General features: G+C 49.6%; 1 protein-coding gene across 2 annotated transcripts in view; it reads right to left on the bottom strand.

Moving 5' to 3' along the window:
* Positions 1-12,055: 12,055 nt before the first annotated feature.
* PGPEP1 (pyroglutamyl-peptidase I) overlaps positions 12,056-23,598 on the bottom strand; it is a 28,371-nt gene continuing 16,828 nt past the window's right edge. The window contains exons 3-6 of one of the 2 annotated variants that reach the window (XR_009402343.1): positions 22,014-22,130; positions 18,113-18,345; positions 14,030-14,494; positions 12,056-12,159 (exon numbers count right to left, since the gene is read on the bottom strand). Coding sequence is in view for 1 of the 2 variants with exons in the window: in XM_059389437.1 (XP_059245420.1) it covers positions 14,302-14,494; positions 18,113-18,345; positions 22,014-22,130 (543 nt within the window). In the remaining variant the exon portion in view is untranslated. Of the gene's footprint in view, positions 14,495-18,112; positions 18,346-22,013; positions 22,131-23,598 lie in introns of both variants that reach the window. The other variant, XM_059389437.1, reaches the window with a different exon arrangement.

Here is a 23,598-nt window from a genome sequence, read left to right as displayed (position 1 = left end):
GTTAAGGTCTCTGCCTTCAGCTCAGGTCATGATTCTGGGGTCCTAGGATTGAGCCCCACATTGGACTTTTTGCTCAGTGGGGACCCTGCTTACCCCCCTCTCTCTCTGCCTACTCCTCCGCTGTCAAATAAATAAAATCTTTAAAAAAATTTTTAAAAGGTTTTATTTATTTATTTGAGAGAGAGAGTGAGTGAAAGAGAGAGCAAGTGTGGGGGGAGGGGCAGAAAAAGAGCTGAGCAGGGGGCCTGAAATGGGGCTCGATCCCAGGACCCCGGGATCATGACCTGAGCTGAAGGCAGCTGCTTAACCAACTGAGCCACCCAGGCGCCCCTTTCCTCAATAAAATTAACAGCCTGACCAAGAATTCTATATCCAATAAAACTGTTCTTCAAACATGAGGAAGAAATAAAGATGTTCTCAGATAAGCAAAAGCTGTGGGAGGTTTTGCCATTATGTCTACCCTTCAAGAAAAGCTAAAGGAGGGCGCCTGGGTGGCTCGGTGGGTTGGGCCGCTGCCTTCGGCTCAGGTCATGATCTCAGGGTCCTGGGATCGAGCCCCGCATCGGGCTCTCTGCTCAGCAGGGAGCCTGCTTCCTCCTCTCTCTCTCTCTGCCTGCCTCTCTGCCTACTTGTGATCTCTCTGTGTCAAATAAATAAATAAAGTCTTTAAAAAAAAAAAAAAGAAAAAAAAAAAGAAAGAAAAGCTAAAGGAGTCCTACAGGTTGAAATAAAAGGGCACTAGATACTAACTCCAACCGTATCTAAATATATATGCATCAAACAACAGAGTTTATAACAAATGGTATAAGAAACAAACATTGACAGGACCGAAAGGAAAAACAAATAGTTCTACAAAAGCAGTCGGAGAGGTCGCCAGTGGCTCAGTTGGTTGAACAACTGTCTTTGGCTCAGGTCATGATCCTGGAGTCCCGGGATCGAGTCCCAGGTCGGGCTCCCTGCTCTGAGGGGAGATGGCTTCTCCCTCTGACCCTCCCCCATCTCATGCTCGTTCTCTCTCTCTCTCAATAAATAAAATCTTGGAAAAAAAAAAAGCAGTTGGAGACTCCAGTACCCCACTTTTAATAATGAATAGAACATCTGAACAGAAGATTAAGAACATATAGGGTTGAACAACACTATAATCCAACTAGACTGAAGGGACATCTCTAGAACATTCCATGAAAGAGGAGCAGAACAGACATTCCTAGCAAGTGCACATGAACTGTCCTCCAGGAGCGGCCATATGCTACGAAAAAGAAAAGTCTCAACAGGTCTGAAAAAAATGAAGTTGGGGCGCCTGGGTGGCTCAGTGGGTTGAGCCTCTGCCTTCGGCTCAAGTCAGGATTCCAGGGTCCTGGGGTCGAGCCCCGCATCGGGCTCTCTGCTTGGCGGGGAGCCTACTTTTTCCTCTCTCCCTGCCTGCCTCTCTGTCAAATAAATAAAATCTTAAAAAAAAAAAATGAAGTCATACAGGGTCGTCTCCAACCATGATGGAATGAATGAAACTAGACATTAATAACAGAAGGGAAAATGAAAAGTTTGCAGATAGGTAGATATTAAACAACACATTTTTGAAGAAACTGTGGGTCAAAGAAATCACAAAGGAAACTGGGAAATATCTGGAGACAAGGGAAAACAAAGGACAACATATTCAACATCATAGGATGCAGCCAAGGCTGTGTACGTATTCAATTTACAGCTATGAGTGACTATATTGAGAAAGAAGAAAGATCTCAAATGAATAACCTTTAAAAAAAAAAAAGATGTTATTTATTTATTTGACAGACAGAGATCACAAGTAGGCAGAGAGGCAGGCAGAGAGAGAGGGGGCGGGAAGCAGGCTCCCTGCAGAGCAGAGAGCCCGATGCAGGGTTCCATCCCAGGATCCTGGGATCATGACCTGAGCCAAAGGCAGAGGCTTAACCCACTCAGTCACCCAGGCGCCCCTCAAATGAATAATCTATCTTTACACTTGGTGGAAGTAGAAAAAGAAGAGTAAATGTAAATCAAAGCTAGCACCAGGAAGGAGATAGTAAGGATGAGAGCAAACTTAAACAGAGAATAGAGAAAAATGGAATCACTGGAATCAATAAAACCAAACGTTGCATCTTTGAAAAGATCAACAGAATCAAGACATGTTTAGCTAGACTGACAAAGAAAAAAAGAGAGAAGATGCAAATCTTCAAAATAAGAAATAAAAGTGGGGGCATTACTACTGGATCTATAGAAATAAAAAAGATCAGGCGTGCCTGGGTGGCTCAGTGGGTTAAAGCCTCTGCCTTGGGCTCAGGTCATGGTCCCGAATTGGGCTCTCTGCTCAGCGGGGAGCCTGCTTCTCTGCCCCTCCCCTGGCTCATGCTCTCTCTCTCTCTCTCTCTGTGTCTCTCTCTTAGGAAGGAAGGAAGGAAGGAAGGAAGGAAGGAAGGAAGGAAAAGAAAGAGAAGAAAATCATAAGGAGGAGAAAATACATTTACAGGCCTGTACCATATTTATCAGAGAAAAAAAATCCACGTACAGCCCCGTGCAGTTCAAGTCCATCTTGTTCTAGCTCAACCATAATACCAACTCTTTCTAATTCTTCCAAGAAATAGGAGAGGAAGCAGCACTTACAATGAACCCAGCACTACCCTGATAATAAAGACGGATAAATATAAGAAAGGAAAATTACAGGGGCACGTGGGTGGCTCAGTTGGTTGGGTGTCTGCCTTGGGCTCAGATCGTGATGCCAGGGTCCTAGGACTGAATCTCACATCAGGCTCCCTAGAGCCTGCTTCTCTCTTTCCCTCTGCCTGCCGCTTCCCCTGCTTGTGATATCTCTTTCTATCAAATTAATAAATAAAATATTTTAAAAATAAAAAGAAATGAAAATTACAGCCAGTGAGAAAAGAAAAAAAAATATATATATATATTTGCATGCCCCTGATTTCCGGGATAGAACTCCTGAAGCCTTTGTAATTTCCTAAGTGATAAAAGCATGAGGAGCATCTTTTGTTATACTATTTGGTCTTTGACCCCAGTTCCTGGCACAGGGCTCCTAAAACCCTTGGAATTTCCTGATAGGAGTGTCTTTTGTTGCAATGAGGCAAGTCTGGGTGGGCTCCTGGAGGGGGGCTGGTCACCAGAAAGGCCAAGGCATTATTAGAAGTTTGGAATTTTCAGCCACACCCCCCATTCTTCAGAGAGGGGAGAGGGGCTATAAATGGAGTTAATGATTTATTATGCCTACGTGACGAAGCCTCCATAAAAATCCCAAAAGTACGGGGTTCAGAGAGCTTCCGGGTCAGTGAGCATGTGGAGGTGCTGGGAGAATGGTGCACGCAGAGGATGGAAGCTCCAGGCCTCTTCCCACATACCCTGCCCTACAGACCTCCTCCATCTGGATGTTCATCTATACCTTTATCGTGTCCTTTCATAATAAACAGGTAAACAGTAAGGAAACTGTTGTCCTGAGTTCTGTGGGCCACTCTAGGAAATCAACTGAATCCAAAGAAGGGGTCATGGAAACCTCTGATTTATAGCCAGTCCGTCAGGACGACAGCTAACAACCCAGACATGCCTGGGCATCTGGATGTGCCTGGGCATCAGGACGTGCCTGGGCAGTATTGTAGGACCGAACCCTTAACCTGAAGGATTTGACACTATCTCCAGATATATAGTGTCAGAACTGAGTTAAGTTGTCAGACCCCCAACTAGTGTTGCAGAGAATTTCTTGTGGTGGTGGTATAGAAGGGTTGTGATTGTGGTAGTTGGGTACGAGTGAAGGAAAAACACGTATGGAGCACTGAAGTTTTTCCTTAAACACAGATCAATAGCCCTTAAGAATACAGCTGCAAAATTTCTAAACCAAAAGCTGGCAAACTAAATCCAAAACCGTATCAAAAGACCGTATCAAAACCGTATCAAAAGGATTACACACCATGACCAAACAGGAGCTCAGGAATGCAAGGATGGTTCAACATAAGAAAATCGATCAATGAAATACCCATGTCAATGGAACAAACTGAAAAAAAATCATATCATTTTCTTAATTGTTGCATTAAAGACATTTGGTAAAATCTAATATCCTTTTATGATAAAAACTCTCCAAAAACTAGGGATAGAAAGAACTTCTTGCACATCATAAAGGACATTTATGAAAAACCCACAGCTAACTTTATACTTAATGGTGAGAGACTGAAAACCTTCCCCCTAAGATAAGGAACAAGACAAGACTGTCTACCATCACCATTGACACTCAGCATCACACTGGAAGTTCTAACCAAAGCAATTAGACAAGAAAAATAAACAAAAGGCATCTAGAGGTGCCTGGGTGGCTTTGTCAGTTAAGCATCTACTTTCCACTCAGGTCATGATCCCAGAGATCATGGGTCAAGCCCCATGTTGGGCTCCCTGCTCCTTGGGGAACCTGCTTCTCCCTCTCCCTCTGCCTGCCGCTCTCCCTGCTTGTGCACGCTCTCTCTCTCTGTCTGTCAAATAAATAAATAAAATCTTTTTAAAAATCAAAAGCATTTAAATTTGAAAGGCAAAGGTAAAACTACTATTCACAGATGACATGACCCTATTTATAGAAAATCCTAAGGAATCCATGAGAGAGCTAGAACATATGTGCAAATCACGTACCTCGTGAAGGTTTAATATCCAGAATATACAAAGAACTCTTACAACTCAACAACAAAAAGACAAACGACCCAATTTAAAAATGGGCAAAGGTCTTGAATACATATTATCCCAAGAAAACTATATAAATGGGCAATTAACACCTAACAAGACACTCAACAACACCGGACATTAGGAAAATGCAAATGGAAACCACAATGAGATACCACTTCACACTCAGTAACGTGGTTATTATAAAAAATAATGTGTTGGAAAAAAAATAATAATGTGTTGAGGGCACCTGGGTGGCTCAGTGGGTTAAGCCTCTGTCTTCAGCTCAGGTCATGATCCTAGGATTCTGGGATCGAGCCCCGCATTGGGCTCTCTTCTTAGCAGGGAGCCTGCTTCCTCCTCTCTCTGCCTGTCTCTCTGCCTGCTTGTGATCTGTCAAATAAATAAATAAAATCTTTAAAAAATAATAATAATGTGTTGATGTTGAGAAATTGGAACATTCTTATACCGCTGGTGGGGATGTAAAATGGCGCAGCTGCTGTGCATTTTGGTGGTTCTTCAAAACCATAAACATAGAATTATCATATGATCCAGCAATTCTGCTTCTGGGTGTATATCCAAAAGAACTGAAAGCAGGGACTGAAACGGAGCATGTACACCGATGTTCATTGTAGCACTATTCACTACAGCCCAAAGGTGGAGATCGCTGAAGCCCAAAGGTGAAGATCCATCACGGGCTGAATGGATAAACAAAATGTGGTATGTCTAGGTAATGGAGGATTACTTAGCCATAAAAAAGAATGAAGTATGGATCCATGATACAATGATGAAATTTATTTTTTTAAGATCTTATTTATTTATTTGAGAGAGAGCGAGAGAGAGAGCATGCACACAAGCAGGGGGAGGGGCAGTGGGAGGGAGAAGCAGACTTCCCACTGAGCAGGGAGCCTGACGCGTTCATCTGCATTAGGGGTATCTGGGTGGCTCAGTTTTTAAGCATCTGTCTTCAGCTCAGGTCATGATCCCAGGGTTCTGGGATGGAGCCATGCACTGGGCTCTCTGCTCCGCAGGAAGCCTACTTCTCCCTCTGCTTCTCCCTCTCTCTGCTTGTGTTCCCTCTCTTGCTGAGTGAGATAAATAAAATAAATATAAAATAAAATAAAATAAAATTGATAAAAATAAAAAACATGCTGAGTGAAATAAGTCAGAGACAGGCAAGCATTATATGGCTACACTAATAAGAAATATCTAGAATATGCAAATCCATAGAGACAGAAGAAAGTGGATTAGAGGGGCGCCTGGGTGGCTCAGTGGGTTAAGCCTCTGTCTTCAGCTCAGGTCATGATCCTAGGGTTCTGGGATCGAGCCCCGCATCGGGCTCTCTGCTCAGCAGGGAGCCTGCTTCCTCCTCCTCTCTCTCTCTGCCTGCCTCTCTGCCTGCTTGTGATCTCTGTCTGTCAAATAAAAAAATCTTAAAAAAAAAAAAAAAGAAAGTGGATTAGAGGTTACCTGGGGCTGGAGGAGGAGAAACAGGAATGAGGAATTACTGCTTAACAGTTAAAGAGTTTCCATCTGGGGGTGATGGAAAAGTTTTGGAATTAAATAGAGGTCTGGTACTGTGTGTATTCAACCTTGTGAAGGTACTGATGCCACCAAACAGTACACTTAGAAACAGTTAAAACCAAAAATGTTGACTTCTGTATATTTTATCACAATACAAAAATGCAAATTAAAAAGAACACCTTTATAACATTGGTATCACACTGTTTGTTCCCTTTTGCAACCTGCTTCTATTTTCAGCCAAGGTTCTGGTTTGGAAATTATTGCCTGGAAGTCTGCCTCATTCTTTTTCTGGGCTATAGAGTATTCCACAGTTTAAGAGTCCCCTGGTGGTTTTCTGGGCTCCAACTCCTCGTTAAACCAGGCAGCGGGGAAGACAGACATGTTGAATTTTCCTGGGATTCACACCAGCAGCAGAAGGGCCAGGTCGGAGGGTCCCGCCGTCCTCAGCAGCACTAGTGTGGGCAAATTACTCTTTAACATGGTCAGACGGATTCCCTCATCCGTCATGGGTGCACTCCCACTGACCCCTGCCCGTTGTCTCTAGGGCCTGCCTGGGAGCCTCCCTAGGGCGGAGGAGAGGCCTCTGGGTGATTTTCGTTCCCTGATCTCCTGGTTTGCATTGTCCTGATTCACCTTCCCTGAATCACCTGTTTCTGCCAGTACTTCATTGACTACTGTGTCCCCAGATTCTCGTCCACCTGGAACCTCAGATGGTGACTTTTAGGGTCTTTGAGATATAATTACTTACATTAAAATGAGGTCACCCTAGAGGAGCCCGGGCCCTCAGTCCAGAGACTGGGGTCCTTCCAAGAAGGCTGTGAGAAAACGGCAGAGATACGAATGATGGATCCAGAAGCCAGAGGCCATCCAGCAGTGCTGGAAACCCGCAGAAGCCGCAAGAGGGGGCTGGGACCAATTCTCCGTCTCAGCCGCCAGCCCTGACCACACTCAGATCTGGGACTTGTGGCCTCTACACCATAAGAGAATACATTTCTGCTCCTTTAAGCCACCAGTTCCGGGTGACTCTTATGGCCGCCCCATGAAACAATGTCATCCGCCCATCTTAATATCTTTTTCTCTGGTCTAGGGTGTCTTCATATGTTCTGGAAGCTACTCCTCGATCAGTTAAATGCCCGACAGACATCTCTCAGTCCCTGGCTTGTCCTCTCAATTTCTTTATGGATTTTTGTGTGTGTGTGTGTGTGTCCAAAAGTAGGACATCTGTTTGGTGTATCCCAAACGGCCCAATTATTATTATCCCCCCCCCAAACTTGGCAAGGGTGGGTTTTCACGTGTCAGTAAGACTGGAGCATGGCTCTCCTCCCTGATGCTTCCAGCCTGACCTCTCCACATTCCGGGCTTGGGTGACCGCCAGCTCCCCCTACCCCCGCTTGCCCCCAACTGAGGCTCCGTGGGGGAGGGTTGCGGAGAGCAGCGGAGTGTGAGTCACCCGGGGCCAAACTGCCTGGAGCGGAAGTGGTTGGCTCAGCCTCTGGGACCGGCTGTGTGGGTTCCCGGCCGAGGGGGGCTAAGGGCAGAGTGAGCTGGGCAGGAAGTGGGTCAGCTGAGGCAGCAGGCTTCTGGACCCCACGTGTTCTCTGACCGGAATGTTAGGCAGGGGTAACCCCGAGAGCCTGCGCTCCCTCCCCCGCCGGGCTCCAGCACCCCGGTTTGCACGCGGGAGGTTTGCACACGTGCGCTCCTCTATTGGCCCTGCCAACGGCAGTGTGCGCTTATGAAGCACCTGTTTTGCATAGTGGGGGGTGTGGATGGTGCGGAAAGGACGGGGGGGGGGGGGGGGCGGGGGGGGGGGGAGCGGGGACGTACAAGCCTGCCCGGAGTGGGGGTGGGGGTGGAGTTGGGTGTCATCGCCTTCCCGAGGGAGAACTGAGGCCCGCAGCAGGGCACCCCCCCACCCCCGTCTCACCCAACGTATCAAATCCTTTTCCTTGGCTGGCTAGGGCCCTCTCTGCCCCTCACTGTTCTCACTCTAAACACGGGACTTGGGAAGAGAAAATATCTAGGGAGTTTCCACATTGTCTCCCTGCTCCTATTTCAGTCTCTCCCTTGCTCTCTCTGCATTTCTGCGTTTCAGTCTCTCATAGTGTCTTTGTCTTAGCCTCCCCTCCTCTCCCATCAGCACCACACAGTGTGTGTGTGGGGGGGGGGCGGGGATGCCACCTGAGCCTGCCCCTCACCCTTTCCAGGGGACCTGGACATGTCCAGGCAGGTCTGAGACGCTCCTTGTAGAAACTGCTGAATGCCTGGTGGCAAACTGCCAGCGCAGAAAGGAGGGGATAGTGAAAGAGGGTGTGGGGGAAGGACTTTGGGATTTCCGGTTCAGTACTCCCCCCCCCCCATACCTACCCAGGACTTCACACTCAATGTGTTCCAAGATGTTGGGTTTTGAGGTATGCATAGGAGTTCTCCAGGTATAAATGGGGGCAGGGGGTCTTCCAGGCAGAGGGGCCTGATTGGGGTCAGTGGTAAGAAGAAAATGGAGATTCAAATGCCCAGGAGTTTAGCTTTCTCCTGGAAGCCAAAGGGAGCCATGGAGGGTATGAGAGGTGGGGAGGAACCCCCATTAGATCCCCAGGATGGGGTGGACCAATAGGTGAGACTGGTGTCCAAGAGCTGAAGGAAACTGGTGAATGGGGCCACGCGAGGCCTCTCTAAAATGGGGTCAAGCAAGGCCTTTCTAAGTCTTACCCTCCAATGAACCTGCCCCTATCTGCCTTGGACTGTTCAGCTGCCTGTGTGACTCTCATTATTTCTGGGTCCCCTGCGCTGTACTCCCAGCCTGGAAACTGCTGGATCCCTGATGTGTCCCCAGCCCCAGGAACCAATGCCCAGTAGGCACTTTATAAGTGACCAAGGCAGCCACAGGATAAGGCAAGGAAAACACAGCGCAGGCAGGTCCACTGGAGAAGGAAGCTGGCCTTCTGGGGCAGGTCTTCCGCTCTCAGGAGGCTCCACCGCCTCTCTGCGCCCCCTGCTGGCCTCAGCACGGAACACCGGGCACTCACCCCTTTTCCTATGTCCTCCCATGGTTTATTACACACCAGTTACATGCCTGGGGCTGCCCCGGGTGCAAAGGACACTTGCTCTGAGGGTGCAAAGACCCTGTGTCTCCCCTCCCTTGGAACCCACGTTCTCCAAGACAAGTCCTTTTGGATTCAGAGATCTATTCTTTGAAAGCCACTGATGCTTAAAATGTCTTCATCCTGAGGACATACATAGGGGAATGACCAAATCCTGTTTCTGGTTCAAACTACTTAGCTCCAGAGAACCTGGCGGGTTCCCTGCCTCTCCACAACCTGGCCATGACACGTAGGACAAGAGTCTTCACCTGGCAGAGCCTCAGTTTCCCTGTCTGTAAAAGGGGGTAACGGAACCTGCCCCCGCCACCCCAGGGTTGTGAGTGGGAACTTGGCACAAGCTGGAGGTCTAAATAATCATGATTTAAATCCCAGCACCCCACCAGCTTGCTGTGTGACTGCAGGAAGTTACTCAGCCTCTCTGTGCATCAGAACAAAGGCTCTGGGTTGTGGAAGGGAGACTGTTCAGTACAGAAATCCTCTCCTCATTCATACAGAAACCTTATCATTCTTAACTCAGTGCAATCATAACATTGGCCACAGACTGAGCCCCAGGTCATATACCAGTGACAGAAATCCCAGTGAATCAGGGCCCCCATTCCGCCCATTCAGGCCGTCGGGCGGAGGGGGACCCCAGTGGACACTAACCTCTCACAAAGACACACAAGAAATCACATATTTCAACTGTTTTATTTGCTTCCTGGGGTGTCAAGTTTGGGACCTTCCAGAGCCCAGCCCCCAGCAAAGTCATGGCAGACCCTTCCCCAGCCTGGGCTCCCAGACAGGACAGTTTCAGACAAGGCACTCATAGGGAACTCTGGGGGTCAGGGAGAGGCCACCCCGGGGCTCAGGGGCCAGGCCCACCTGGGGGGACAGAAAACCCAGTTACCTTAGGTAGGAAAGGCTTTTCCTAAAGAGACATTTAGGATGAGCTAGAAACCTGAGATGTTAAGGGAGCCCCAGAAGCGTGCCAGGTCCCCCCAGGGTGGGCAGAAAGCCAGCTCTGCTTCCCAAGACCCAGATGTGGCTTCCCTGGTCCCTGGGGACGCCACAGGCCTTGGGAGCAGAGAGCCCAATTCCAAACTGGCTTTCTCTGGGATTCGCTAGGGACAAACTGTGACAGCCTCAGAAGTCACTCACCCAAGACCCCCAGCTCTATAAATGGCTCTGGTGACCCTGGGCTGGGCCCTGGGGGGACCAGAACCCCCCGGCCTGGGGTTTCTTCTCTCTTTCCCAGCTCACCTTTCTCTGAGTCCCAAGCTTACTGGAGAGGCAGGCACTTCTGTGGGTCTCAGGGCAGCTGAAAATAAGGCCTGGGGTGGGGGAGGGGAGTGGGAAGGGAGGAAAAATGGCCAGGGGAGCTCAGGGCTGGACCTCCCTTCCCTGCTGCAAAAATAGAGATGCTCTCCCTCCTGGCCAGCAGCCCGAGGCCCTTATGAGGCACTTGTGCCTGGGAAGGGAAATTTCATCTGGGATATAAAACCAAAAGCCCTCTTCGGTCTGCTGGATACGGTGGGATTTGTGGCCTCCGGGAGCCACCTGGGAATGAGTGTCCAGGCTCTGCCCACAGGGACCACCAGCGCCCCACACCGGCTGCAGGCTGCCTCGGAGGCTGGAGCCCGAGGAGAAGAATGGGGCTTTGTCCCCGCAAAGGGGACTTTGGGGTTTAAACACTCCAAGGGGAGGAGAGGTCAAAGGTCAACAGTCTAGACAGTGGCAGCAGAAAAGAGGCCAGGGCAGTGGGCGGATTTCCAGGCGCAGCTCCCCTCCCTGGCCCAGTCGCCCCCCACCCCCACCCTAGGGCACACAGGCATGGGAGCAGACACACACACACACACACACACACACACCCCAGCTGGCCTGGCTTCCTGGCAGAAACTTCTAAGACAAAAAAAGGCATCCTGAATCTCCTTTTCCAGCCATCCCCCTGGTCGAGCCTTTTCTGTTCTAGAAGTCACTATGCCAGTCAAGAGCAAGGCGGCTGAAAACGACTTTCCTTGCCAAAACCACTGCAATCAGACGATCCCTCAAAGGCCTCTTGGGAAGCCATGATTTCTGTCCCCCACCTGCTCTTGTCTCTCCCCATGACCAAGGGACCTTGGCTGTTCCTTGACTGGACCATGTGGCCCAGGTGGCACAAACCCAGTCCACCAACTCCAATTCCTGCTTCTTCCCACCTTTCCTTCTTACTAACGTCTCCTTACTTCTTTTTCAAGCTACGAGATCATGTCCCTACCACTGGCCTTCTTTTCAGTAAGCAAAGGGGGAGCCGAAGGGGCCGAGAGAGGAAGAAAGGTATCAGGTGTAGAGGGTCTGACATCATAAAGGAGACGTGACCACCAGACACCCAGATGACCATTGCTGCCCCGCTCCCCCAGCCTCGGCTACCCCCACGGGGGGCCAGGGGGAGGCCCCCACTCCGCTTTCTTACAAGAAATTCCCCCAGCAGCCTTCCCACCACATCCCTCTGCCCATTCTTCTTCCTAGAACACCTGCCGCCTAACCATTCAGCATCTCTCCCCTCCACACCCTGCCAAGCCACACCCACTTCACAGCCCCATCCCTCTGCCCTGTTCTGTGCCCGCCTCCGCCTGAGACTCTGCAAAGAACAAGGGGGCAAGAATGGGCCTAGGTTCTCCCTTCTCACGGGGAGACATTTCAGTCGGAGACCCAGTGAATGCAGACAGACACACCATGGAGAGAACAGATGAGTTTGCCCAAAAGAAGAAACATTTTTCCAATTTTTAAAGTGGAAAATCACAGTTAAAAAAAAAAAAAAGCTGGCAGTAAGTGAGTGAAGTGTTTAATGGTGGTGTGATTAAATGAGAATGAGCGAAATGCTCTGCGTCGTGGACGAGGACAGGATTCCAGCTTGACTTGATGAGAAAACCTAAAACCATTGCAGAAACACAAAAATGACACACATACACTCAACACATGATCAGACAATAAGTTATACTTCTAAATTTCTGAATCACATGGTGCTTTAAACAGAGAGGCAAAATGAAGACAAAGGAAAGACGAAAATGTGGAGTTTGGGGATGGTGTGTGCGGGTTCTAGTGGGTACCCAGCTAAGCTGAGGCCTGGCTCATCTCCAGGTTCCCCCACTTTTCCCTCCTCATCCTGCCCGAATTCGTTTCCTCCTTCACACCCCTGCAGATCAGACCTCTGGGGAACAGAGCTAGATGAAGCCTCATGTTCTCAATGAGACCTCTGGGGGTATCTTCCCGAGCTCCCCACATCCAGAACGGCCACAATTTCTGCTCACAGAACCCTACACAGCAGATTTCTCAGGAGATGACAATCTCAGCTGGGGGATGTAAACAGGGCATTTCTGGCAGACGGTGGGCTGGCATGCAGGGAAGGGCAGAGTCCCAATCAGTTCAACCTGCCAGCCACAGGCCACTCTCACTGCCAAGTGCAGGCCCCGAGTCACCCACCTGGAGCCACTTTCCCCTCCAGAGAAAACCCAGGATCCAGAAAATGCATTGAACTCAGAAACCCGTCCACCTGGTTCCCAAGCGGCACAGCCGCTCAGCCGAGGCAGGAACTCCCCTGGCCATGAGAACAAGAGGCCAAGAAGGTGAGTGTTTAAGAAAACGAAACAGAACAAGCATCACATCTGTTTTAGGAAGAACTGCATGCTGGGTAACACTGACAAGATCCAACCCGCATCAGACTCCAGCACACCTCGCACTTCGGGAAATTATAAAAACCCGTCTTCCTCCCACCCCACCCCCCAAATAGGAGAACACTTCCAAAATGTGTGTTTTCCTCAGTTGGCAGCACGGCTGCTGTTGTCATTCGTTTCCTCTGACGGATATCAAGGTCCCGCTGAGTTCAGTGGCCTCCTGGGGGACGTTCCTCTCATCCCTGGTTGCTAAGTTCGAAGTTGCCAGGGAGTGAGATCAAAATTTACTCCTGAGTCCTGGGCCCGTCTCCAGAACCATCTATACAGAAGCCCACTGGCTACTCCACCACCCTCCTGCTCAAACACGCCAGCACACATGGAGACCAGCAAACTCCAGCCCCCGGGCCCCATTCTGTGCCTCCCCACCCCCACTTAAGGAGAACAAGAGCTGGTCGCCAGCACCAAGCCTGCAAAACTCTGGGTCACATGTGGGGTGGGTTTGCAGCTGCTACAGATTTTTACATATTTAAAAAAAAAAAAAAGTCATGTGCAAGGTCAAAATGACAAGGGCTGTTTTCCCACCCCTGCTCCAGAGTCCCCAACGGTACAGCGTCAAAAGGGTCAGCTCACCTTTTTAACCACCTGGGGCAGCAGCTTCCACCCCCCTCTCCCCCACCTCCCTCCCACGGCCTGGCTAAAGGCCCCACTGGCTCTGAGGAAAGGGAACTCGATGTCAGCTCCAATACAAAGACGTGGGTCCTGTTTTCAGAGAAAGAGGCAAAACAGGGCTGCATCCCAGGAAAAAGAAAAGACACGTTGCTGTCCAGGAAATCCCACCTTTTAACCAAAGGGAATATAAATTCCTCTGTGCCCAAACTAGCACTATTGTTTTTAAAAAAGAGGATAAGAAAGAGAAGAAAAAAAAAGCCCCAGCCATATCCCAAGGCAGCCCTTTCTGGGGCCATCCAGACTGTTGGGATGTGGTTCAGGGCAAAGACTCTTCAAGGAGGTTTTAAGTTTGGGAAAAACCAGTCATGGACGGAGGGAACTCCAGAATCCCTTCATCAGGGACTTAGAAAAGCAGGTGAGCAGGTGGCCCCAGCTGAGGGCTCAAGAGCAAAGACCCACCTGATCGGGATTCCCTGCAGAGATCAGAAGCCACCAGCTTCCCAGCCGCTGGGGCTGTGTCCCCAGATGCAAAGGGAAATAGAGAAAAAAATTTTCAGCCCCCTCCTTCCAGGCGACCAGCCCTTTCGTGGAGAAGGAAGAGGAAGTGTGTAAGTTGGAATATTGATCCAAATCAGATCCCCAGCTGATGCGCTGATCCTCCTTGGCCAGGAGGGTGGACATCCCTCCCGGGGTCTCTAGTAGGACGAGATCTTGGGAGGCCCAAGAGGCTCTCAGTGTTTGTGGCGACAGCTGATTTTGCCTTCTGACTGCTCCAGGACATCCAGCATCTCCTCGATGATGGCCCGCAGCGCCCTGCCCAGCTGGTCTGCATTGTAGGGCTTGCCCAGGGGGGGCACGTGAACAAAGGCTGAGCGGCCATGACTCTGGTACAGCGAGGTGTAGTAGGTGAAGTCACAGAGGTACCTGAGTTTCAGGGCATCAGGGGCAGGAGGAAGACCAAAATGGGGTCAGAGAGTCAGTAATGGGACAGCCTCCATCCAGACCCCCAACCTCGCCAGAAATCTACAAGACGGAATATGCTTGTCCCCCCTACCCTCCCCACCCTGGCTCTCCAGGTTGGCAAAAATGAACAAATCTGGTAACTCGGAGTGCTGGTGTGTATGGGACCAAGGAGGGAGTGGGATACAGCTAGTTGCCCCAGGGGGAGGATTGGGCAGACTAGGAACATGGCAAAGGCCTGGGTTGGATGACAGGTTCTTGCTGGTTTTGGAGAATCTACCTTCAGAAGCCATCTGCAGGAGGGCACAAGACAGATGAAGAAGGTATTCGCTGCACGGCTAAGTATAAAGGCAGAATAAGAAGCAACCTGCTGGGGTCTGCATGTCCCTCCTCAAATTCAGTGTTGAAATCCCAGCTCCCCATGGGATGGAATTAAGAGGCAAGGCCCTTGGGAAGCGAGAGCCCTCACGAATGGCACGAGTGCCCTTATAAAAGACATCCCAGAGGGCTGTCCTCCTCCTCCTGCCACGTGCGGATGCAGCAAGAAGTCAGCAGTCTGCAACCTAGAAGGAGGCCTTCAGCAGAACGTGGCCAGGCTGGCGCCATGATCTTGAACTTCCCAGCCTCCGAAACTGTAAGCCATCACTCTTGGGTGCTTATAAGCTGCCCGGTCGGTGGTGTTTTCTTAGAGCATAACGAAGGGGCTGGGGCACAACATGACTTGTCTACAGAGAGAGGTGTGGCTTGACACATAGCCACACCGAGGAATGAGTACCATGTAGCCGTTTGCAAAGCATGCAGTAGGCCCCGGAGGGGAGCACAGATTCCGCCAAGACCCGTGTTGGGTGCCCGCGAGTGAAACTGAGGAAGGGGGCTCTCAGGAAAAGGCACCTCCTGTCACTTTATCCACAGAAAAGCAGAGCAAATTAGGACAGAATCCTAAAGCAGCACTCCAAGCGTTCCCTAGGCAGCTGACCCTTGAACATGGGTTCGAACTACAAGGACCCACGTCTTCAAGGACTGTTTTCAAGAAACAGAAGACAGTACTGTAAATGTATCTTCTCATGATTTTCTCCTTTAAGTTTTTATTTTAATTCCAGTTCATATACAGTGTTCTATTATTTTTTAAAAGATTTTATTTATCTATTTGAGAGAGAGATCATGAGCAGGGGGGAGAGGGGGAAGCAGGCTCCCCGCTGAGCTGGGAGTCCGATGTGGGGCTCGATCCCAGGACCCCGGGATCATGACCTGAACCGAAGGCAGACACTTAACCCACTGAGCCGCCCAGGCGCCCCTACAGTGTCCTATTAGTTTCAGCGTGTGATATAGTGATTCAACACGTCCATCCATCACCGGCCTCTCAGCATGAGAAGTCCCCCTCCTTCATGGCCACCACCTATTTCCCTCACTCCCCGCTGGTAAACCGCAGTTTGTTCTCTATAGCTAACCATCTATTTCTTGATGCGCTCAGGTCGTGATCCCAGGGTCCTGGGATGGAGCCCTGCGCGGGACATCCCTGCTCCGTGGGGAGTCGTCTTCTCCCCTTCCCTCTGCCTGCCACTCTGTCTACTTGGGCTCTATGTGTCGAATAAAGAAAGAAAATGTTTTTTGGTTTCTCTCTCTCTTTTCTCCTCGGCTTGTTTGTTCTGTTTCTTAAATTCCACGCATGACTAAATCACAGGGTCTTTATCTTTCTCTGGTTTATTTCACTTAGCATAATAGTCTCTAGCTCTGTCTGTGTTGCTGCAAACAGCTGGATTTCATTCTTTTTGTTTGCTGAGTAATATTCCTATGTGTGTGTGTCTGTATCTCTATACAGATATATCTCACATCTTATCCATTCATCAGCCAATGCATACGTGGCTGCTTTCATCTCCTTATGATTTTTTTTTTTTCTTAACGTAAGCACTATGCTCCGCACTGGGCTCAAACTCACAGAGATCAAGAGTTGCACACTCTACGACTGAGCCAGCCAGGTGCCTCTCCTCATGATTTTCTTAATAACATTTTCTTTTCTCAGGCTGACTAAGAATACAGTACAGAACACATACAACCAACACAATATATATTAACCCACTGTTTATGTGACTGGTAAGTTTCCGGTCAGCAGCGGGCTATTAGTAGCTAAATTTGGGGGATGGGGAGTCAAATGTTACACAATTTTCAATTACACAGGGGGATGGTCAGCACCCCTCCCCCCACACTGTCCAAGGGTTAGTTGTCTATGGAAAGGTGTAGGATGTTTTACAATTAAGTCTCAGATCTAATAGAGGGATTGCTGGGGAGAAGGAGAGAAGGCGAGAGAATTTTTCACGATGGGAACATATGAGAAGATATTCCAGAATTATCTGTGCAATTTAGAATTAGTTTTAAAAACAGAATGGTGGCGAATTCGGTTACTCCATTCAGTCAACTGAATCTGCCACCTGCCGCCTTTGGGCTGGAGAAGTATACAAAGTGCTGAGAAACGGAGACACTCGTGCTGACAAGACCCAGAACAGAGAGGACTCAACTTGGTCTAGGGGGTTGAGGAGACCCCCCCGCCAAGAAGGCCACCTGTTGGAGCTAAGGCCTGAAAGACGCCTTATCAAAGGGAGATGAGTTCTGAGCAGCGGCCACAGCATGAGCAAAGGCCCTGAGGCTAGAATGAGCGTGCCAGAGGAGGCTGGTTGGTGGGACTGGTGTGCAGTAGGGGCAGGGAGAGCAAAGGTAGATGAGCGGGGAGAGGTGGCAAGGGCCAAACCACACATGCCCTGTGGGTGCTGGAGATAGATTGGGATTTTATTCTAGGATACCATCTGATTTAAATGTGTAAAAGACTTGTAAGAGGCTATTTCTTCCTCAAAATAATGTTTACCCTGAACCTTAAGATGCGACCTTATTTGGATACAAGGGTCTTGCAGATATAATTAGTTAAGATGACATCCTGCCGGACTTGGGTGGGTCCTAAATCCAGCAACGGGGTCCTCGGAAGCAGGCCACGTGAACACATGCACGCAGGGAAGAAGGTCATGGGGAGATGGAGGCAGAGATTGGGGTGACACAGCCCCAAGCCAAGGAACACCCAGTGTTACCAGCAGCCACCAAAAAGCTGGGAACAGTCTCCCTCAGAGCCTCCAGAAGGAGTAAATGTTGCCAACAGAAGGATCTGGACTTTGGACTTGGCTTTGGACTTTTAGCCTCCAGAACTAGAAGAGCATGAATCTTGGTTGTCCTAAGCGACCAAGTTGATGGGCTTTGTCATGACAGCCACAGAAAACTACCACAAAAACCAAATGCTTAGAGGGGGAGGACTGTCTAGGCCCGGGCAGAGGGGCAGGAGGACCACCAGAGAGGTGGCTGGGGCAGTGCCCACGCAGCAGAAGCCAGGACTTGGGTGAGGCCACATGGGCAGACCCACACATCATGAGCCTTGGAAGCAGAATGAGTGGGACCTCTTGGAGCATATACTTATTCCGAGGCTCATGACTGGTGAGTGCTCGGCCCACAGAGGCCAAAGTCAACACACTTGGCTTGCCCATTGCTAGCCTGGGCCAGTAGACGAGGGAAACCACCACTCACACTCACCCCCAGGAGCCCTACCTGCCGGCATCCTGTGAAATGGTCACAGACACATCCAGGCCCAGCGTCGTGACCCTCTTACAGACAGCGTCCATGTCGATGATGGAATCAATGCTTTCCGGGCCGTCCTCCACGCAGCACTGGGAGCCAGGGCAGAAGCGACAGTTGTCCAGCCCCTTGTAGCCCTTGTTATGCCCGCACTTCTCCAGTGTGACCGTGGTCGCCATGCCCGACACCCCCACATGCACCACGAGCTGCAGACAGACGGGCAGGGCTTAACTGGGTTTGGCCATGAGACTGTGGGTCCCATTCCCCCTACCCCAGACCAAGACAATGACAGCATCCTCCCCGGGGCTCTGCCCAGGGTCACATTGTTTCTGGCCCCCGGCTGCAGGAAGAGATCATACAGTCACCCCACTGAAAGGTCTGCCCAGAAAACATGCCCGGATGTGCAACATGCCAGGATGTTCATTGCAGCTGTGTTACCCCGAGCCAACACCAGAAACCACCTCATTGGCCACTACCAGGGGGCTGGCTAATAAATTAGGAGCTACCAGGTAGCTGTTAACGTGCCAAAAGCAGTTTTTTTTTTCTTTTTAAGATTTTATTTATTTATTTGAGACAGAGGGAGAGAGAGAGAGAGCATGAGTGGTGGGAGGGGAAGAAGGAGAAGGAGAAGCAGACTCCCCAGGGAGTCCAATGTGGGGTTCGAACCCAAGACCCTGAGATTATGACCTGAGCTGAAGGCAGATGCTTAACCGACTGAGCCTCCCAGGTGCTCCCCAAAAGCAGTTCTGTAAGGAAGGGTCTTCAAGACATATTGCCAAATACCCAAGACAAGGTGTAACCTCAAGGAATCTAACCTACGTTCCAAGAGGTCATAATCTGGGGATATAGCTAAGTGGCAGAGCATTTGACTGCAAAGAGGTAATAATCTGTCAGTTGTCACTTCAGTGTTTTTTCTAAAAATGACAAAAAAAAAAACAAAAACAAACCGAAAACACAGGCTCAATAATGGAAAAACAGTTATATTCATTACTAAAAATTGCCCAGCTGTTACAATGACGACAGGGAGATAAGTTATTGAGCACTACATCTGAAACTAATGAAGTACTGTACATTGGCTAATTGAATTTAATTTGAAAACAAAACAAAACAAAAAAACAAAAAGGAATAACGTAAGGGAGACTTTCATGACCAGGTAATTAAGATGCTCATGATAAAATATTTATAAAAGGCAGAAGACCTCAAAGAATACAGTTGAATTTCAACTATTAATTGTGTATATGCTTACGCACAGAAAGGGCGATACAAACGTAAACATTTATATATGTAGACATTTAAAGTAGGGGCTGAGGAGCATTCTAGGTGGCCGTGGTTGGGGGGGGGGGCACATGGCTAGTGGGCACTGAAAATGTGGCTGGTATGAACTGAGATGTGACATCAGTGTGGAACACACACCAGGTTCTGGAGGCTGGGCACCTACATACACAAAGGAACGTAAGATATCTCCATAATAACTCTTTTAAAGTTGATTATGGTCGAGATAATTTTTTAATTTATATTTTTAAAAAAGATTTTATTTATTTATTTGACAGACAGACAGAGATCACAAGTAGGCAGAGAGAGAGGGGGAATCACTGAGCAGAGAGCCCGATGAGGGGCTTGATCTTAGGACCCTGAGAACTTGACCTCAGCCAAAGGCAGTCACTTAACAACTGAGCCACCCAGGCGCCCCGACTGAAAATATTATTAAAATTTATTTCACCCATTTATTCTGACATTTTTAAAAGGTTCCTAGTGGGACATTTAAAGGGTCCTAGGGAATGGCGTGCTAACGTCTAGGGGGCCACTCCGGTGCAGAATGGAACTCTCTGGAGTTACAAAGTTCATTCACTGACTGGACGGCCCACACCTGGTGCTCCATAAACAGAATCGGGGAACATGAAAACAAAAAAAGCAGCTGTAGTATAATGAGCTGAATGGTGATACTCCCCTCATACCAACCCTCCCCCCGCCAAAAAACAAAAACAAACCAAAAAAAACTGTCCCTGTTCCACTGCCAGGAAACCGTGACCGAGACCTTATTTGGAAAAAGGGTTTTTCACAGACGCAAAAAAGTAAAGGATCACGGGAGGAGACCCCCATGCATTGTGTGGGTGGGTCCCAAATCCACTGACGTGTGTCCTTCAGAGATGCAGGAAGCAAAGGCAGAGACACGTGGGGGAAGTCCGTGTGACCGCAGACGCAGACACGCGAGAGACCCCGCTACAAGCCAAGGAACGTGGAGCCCCCAGAAGCTGGAGGAGACCAGGCGGGCAGGGGTGCCGCTGCTGAGGCCCGGATCGTGGACTTCCGGCCTCCAGGAATGGGAGAACCCATTTCTGCTGTTCTAAGTGTCTACAGCGTCTGCTACAGCAGACCCAGGAACCGCGTCCACGTGGACTGCTTTCAACCGCGCGTGCGTATGGGCACCTGCGCGTGTGAGTGACAGCCGTAACCGTGGTGCCTGGTGACTCACCAGGGCTGACTCTCGGGCACGGAAATTAAAAACAAACAAACAAAACAAACAAACAAAGGAACGAACAAACAAAAACATGTTCAGGGGCGCCTGGGTGTTCAGTGGGTTAAAGTCTCTGCCTTTGGCTCAGGTCATGGTCCTGGGGTCCTGGGATCTGGCCCCCCCATCGGGCTCTCTGCTCAGCGGGGAGCCTGCTTCCCCCCCCCCCTCTCTCTGCCTGCCTCTCTGCCCACCTGTGATCTCTGTCTGTCAAATAAATAAAATCTTTAAAAAGAAACAACAGGTTCATCCTTTAGGGTAATTTTGTTTGTTTAACTAGAAAGAGGCCAGAGGGCACAGACAGAGAGGAAAATGCCCTCTCACAGAGGCTTCAGGGACATCTCACTAAGCCTCCAGGTCGCCCTCTACAAAGGGACGGATTCCATTTGAGACCCGACAGAAGAGCTCCTGAGGAAGGAGGTTTCCAGAGGTTGACCCTGGAAAATCCAGAAGGGCAGGCTAGCTGGGAAGCTGGGCGCGGCCCCCACAGGCCACCAGTACCCCACCCATCAGAGAGGCCAGCACCCCCCCCAACTTCCCAGGCAACTTTCACTCCTGACCCCCTGGGGCTCTCCAAGTCCATTGTCTGGGCTGGTCGCATGTATCTGTGGTGGGAGGATGTAGCTCCTGCTTTTCCATTCCACCATATCTGGCAAGAGCCAGTTCCCTGCCATTCTCATGCTCCCTTTGTGGAACTCCCAAGTCCCCCTTCTCCTTCAACTAGGTTTGGACGGAGGTGATGCCACTTCCTGGCCACCAAAGTAGGCATGTGACCAGGCCTCATAAATGAGAGCATTTCGTCCTTCCTCGAACCCCCCAGCCGTAGTGCTTGGTTCAGGGACTGGTGTGGGACCCAGGTGCACCAGTGAGAATCAACCATGGACTCTGGGAAATTATCAAGAGGGAGGTTGTTCTCCTTCCGCTGAGGGGCTCAGTTGGGAGGGTATCACCCAGCAGCCATCTGTCTTTGCCAAAGCAAAAATGAAGAGCAAAGCAAAGCTGAATGGCCAGGAGGGAATGCTGATAGCACTGGGAGAGTGCCTGGATCAAGCTATACCTGAAGCATACAATGCTGGCGTTTAAGCTGAGCTAAGGTGTGTTTTGACTGTCACATATAGCCAAACATGTCATGACTGAAACTGACTGTCCAGTGGGACAGAGCCAGGCTATGGGAGGTCCCAAATGTTTGCTTTCCTCCCGGACATCCACAGGTAACCCAGGAAAGTATGGCCCTTTTGGGGGACGAGGCCATGTCATCAGGCACACGAATGAAGCAGGAACAAAGCCACTAACAAATCATCCATGTGTGGGGTGCCCACCTGCGGGTCCTGATGAGGGAGCACCTGCCTTCGCCCCACTCACCTGTGGGCTGTGCTTCTCCCACAGGGCAGGGATGAGCCTCTGGACCGTCTGGTACTCGACGGGAATCTCATACACGTGCAGGTCCACACTGTCACCAAGCCCGAGCTTCTCCAGCTCCTGGAAGGGAGAGGAGATAAGAGTGTTGTGGCATTAGGCAAGGGCTGCAAGGTGAATAAGCTCCCAGGGGATACACTGACCCATCCTCAGAAACCAGGTGGGGCTCCTGACTCAGTGTGCAGAGTAGAAGGGAAGGTGCCCTTTGGGACTGGTCTGCCCCAAAGCTCCTCCCTCCCCCCACTTCCCCTCCCCCCCAATCTCAAACTCTCTCCACATCTCCACGGGCAGCAGCATAACTCTGCAGTCTTCAGAGCTAAGCAGCCCAGTTTGAATGCTGTGTGACCTTGGGCAAGTTACTTAACCTCTCTGAGCCTCAGCTTCCTCATCCATAAAATCAGGACAAAAAAGTACTTAATTCATAAGGTAGCTGTAAGAATTAAATGAACAAGTTCATACAAAGAATTCTAAGCCATGCCCGGCACATAGCAAGTGCTCAACTAATATTGGCTACCATTACCACATTTGTTTTTGCTGTTGTCATTACACTTTCCTCTTCGTTACACCTGTTAAGAATTATTTATAGGGGTGCCTCGGTGGCTCAGTGGGTTAAATCCTTTGCCTTCAGCTCAGGTCATGATCCCAGGGTCTTGGGATCGAGCCCTGCATCGGGCTCTCTGTTCCGCTGGGAGCCTGCTTCCTCCTCTCTCTCTCTGCCTACTTGTGATCTCTGTCAAATAAATAAATAAAAATCTTTTTTTAAAAAGAGAATTATTTATAGATTTGGTGCTTGCTACATAGCAGGGTCTCACAGAATGTGTTTACAGAGGGATCTACCTCCTTAGGGACCCCCTAAGGACCTTGAGCATGAGGTGGCTTAGAAACATCACAAATTGTGCACAAAACTGGGCTACATGTGCCCCTTTCTGGGGGAAATATTGATGCTTTCTTTCCTTGGATTCTCCATGTGGTCCAGCAAGTGTCCACTTCTTTATTCCCTGTGGGTAGAGCCTAGGACCAGGTCTCTTTCCCCAGACGGCCCAAGGCACAGTAGGAACAGTGATCCCTCCACTCCCAGGACCCAGGGGCAGGGAGATGAAGGTTTTTGGCGATGAAGGTTTTGGCTCAACATGAAACGCTGAGTATTTTTCACAGTAAAATTAATACTCTGAATAACGATTATTGGCAGGATTGTCTCCTTTCATTCTCCAGTCTCATGTACTGCCTTGAAAATGCTACTGCTGGTGGATGTCATGGGAAGGTTCTATGGATGGGTCCCAGGCAAAGGTTTTTTTGCACGCGCTTGGCCTCACTGAATTAATTCACTGCAGGTGAGTTCCCGCATCTCCTTAAGTGGCTTCAGGATTTCTTTATCTGGTTGCCTTGACCTTGCTATCCACGCTGTCCCAACGTCATGCTCATTTGACCGCAGTGGCTGGAAAGTAGCCAACACTTGGCAAGGCAGGCACCTCCTTATGGACAGATCATTCCAAATTACTTCCCCAAGAAAGTGCATCAAGGTCACTTGGAG

Source organism: Mustela nigripes, chromosome 2 (assembly GCF_022355385.1).
Source record: "Mustela nigripes isolate SB6536 chromosome 2, MUSNIG.SB6536, whole genome shotgun sequence".
In the NCBI taxonomy this organism is placed as follows: Eukaryota; Metazoa; Chordata; class Mammalia; order Carnivora; family Mustelidae; genus Mustela; species Mustela nigripes.
The sequence above is the reverse complement of the archived record's forward strand: the minus strand, read 5'-3'. Positions and strand labels throughout refer to the sequence as shown.